The sequence below is a fragment of the Eimeria acervulina genome, genomic scaffold, assembly GCF_000499425.1.
Source record: "Eimeria acervulina Houghton genomic scaffold, Eah_scaff18, whole genome shotgun sequence".
In the NCBI taxonomy this organism is placed as follows: Eukaryota; Apicomplexa; class Conoidasida; order Eucoccidiorida; family Eimeriidae; genus Eimeria; species Eimeria acervulina.
Genome location: NW_013548921.1, coordinates 1 through 1,599, shown reverse-complemented (window position 1 = coordinate 1,599; position 1,599 = coordinate 1). Strand labels below are relative to the sequence as shown.

General features: G+C 51.7%; 1 protein-coding gene across 1 annotated transcript; it reads left to right on the top strand.

Moving 5' to 3' along the window:
* Positions 1-987: 987 nt before the first annotated feature.
* Positions 988-1,497, top strand: EAH_00004610 (Serpin peptidase inhibitor, clade B (Ovalbumin),member 1, like 3, related, related; the record flags this gene model as incomplete). The annotated part of the gene is made up of 1 exon (XM_013393151.1): positions 988-1,497. A coding segment is annotated over one exon (510 nt), but the record flags the coding sequence as incomplete, so codon positions are not given.
* Between the last annotated feature and the right edge of the window lie 102 nt (positions 1,498-1,599).

Genomic DNA, 1,599 nt, shown 5'->3' with positions numbered 1-1,599 from the left:
CGATTGGGATGAGCCGAGCAAAAGATCAAGGAAGTGACAGCACAGAAGGGAGCTTGCTGTTCGATGGACGTCGGTGCCTCGCATTAGCTTGATACGAGCAATTACGATGGACAATATGATCTACAGGTGAGTAGGCTTTTCCACCTACAGGTGCGTAAGCAGCAGAGCGAATGAATATTTGTTCGATACAAGAGCTTCGAAGGCTTCGCTGCCTCCAGAGCATGCCTAGACCCCAAAACCAGTCTCCTGACGCTCCATTCGTCAGTTCTCAGCAACGGCCTCCTAGGTGGCAAATAATAGCATATGAATAAAAGCATGTAATAGCAATTCGTCTTCGCGCTGATGATAGTGTAGATTGACCCCTACAGGCAGTACGTACGATGGGGAACCGAAGTTTTTAGCTAGGGTGATACTCTATCATCTAGTACTTGCAGTAACAAATAGCAGTGCTTAGGGTATGCGTTTCCCGAGGGAGTCTAGGTCTAGTACACGGTTGAGCGTTTTGTGCTTGCGGCTGAGAGCTTTCCCGTGCCGATGACGTACTTTCGGATTTGATTGTCCATTGTTCCGACCCGCTAATGACTGCTTCTTGAAAGTGCAAACACGAAATCACTTTTGGCTACTAAAAATTCATCTTTGAGGCACGGGAATTTAGACGCACCGACTGACGATGCTGCGTCGCTCCGCCGCGAAGAGTGACCGTCGTGTACCCGCCAGCGCACGCTGCAGGTCGATGGGAATCGCACAGTCATAGTTCCCACACCAAGTCAAAATTCAGTTTTGTCTGCATGGGCACCCTGTAAATTAGTTTGTACCTTTGTCCTCTATTAATTCCCTTCTTTTCCTCCCTTCTTCAAACCGTTTTCTTCGCATCGGGTATTCCCGGCCCTGCACTTCGGTATTCATGTCGAGCAACTGTCTGTACCTCGGAAAATGTTGCGTGTGCATATTCTCTCGTTGAGTCTCCTGAGCTGCGCAGTATTTAGCATGGGCAGCCCGATCTGCGGGTCTTCTGGCTCTAAAAGCATGGCGGCTGCGGCTTCTGAGCTTTACAACTCGATAGCCGCTACGAAGGCGGAAGAGGGGGAGCCGAACTTTGTGTTCTCGCCCTTCAGCATTCTTTCCGCCTTCCAAGTAGCTCAATTGGGAGCTCGGGGAGCCACAAGAGAGGAAATGGAAGGGCACTTACCCTCCTCCTCTCGCATTGAGCTCCCTGCCTTGCGTGGCGCCCCTGATGCCTGGGGAGCCCTGCCGCTTATGGAGCTGGAGACTGCAAACAGGATGTATGTGGAATCCTCCTCGGCCTCAGATGAACAATTTGGCCACTTCGCCCAGCAGGTATCCGAACGGCTCAACTGCGATGCTGTGTCCACGGACTTCGAGGACTCTGCGGCGGCGGCTGCTGCCATCAATGCATTTGTAGAGGGCAAGACGAAAGGGCACATAAAGCACATTGTACCTGCTTCTGCTTTGACACCGTCCAGTCGGATGGTTCTGGTAAACGCTTTGTATTTCAAAGCTCCTTGGGCTTCGCCCTTTTCGCCACACCGGACTGCTACCGGACCTTTTTACGTGAATGATACGCGGACGGGACGTAGC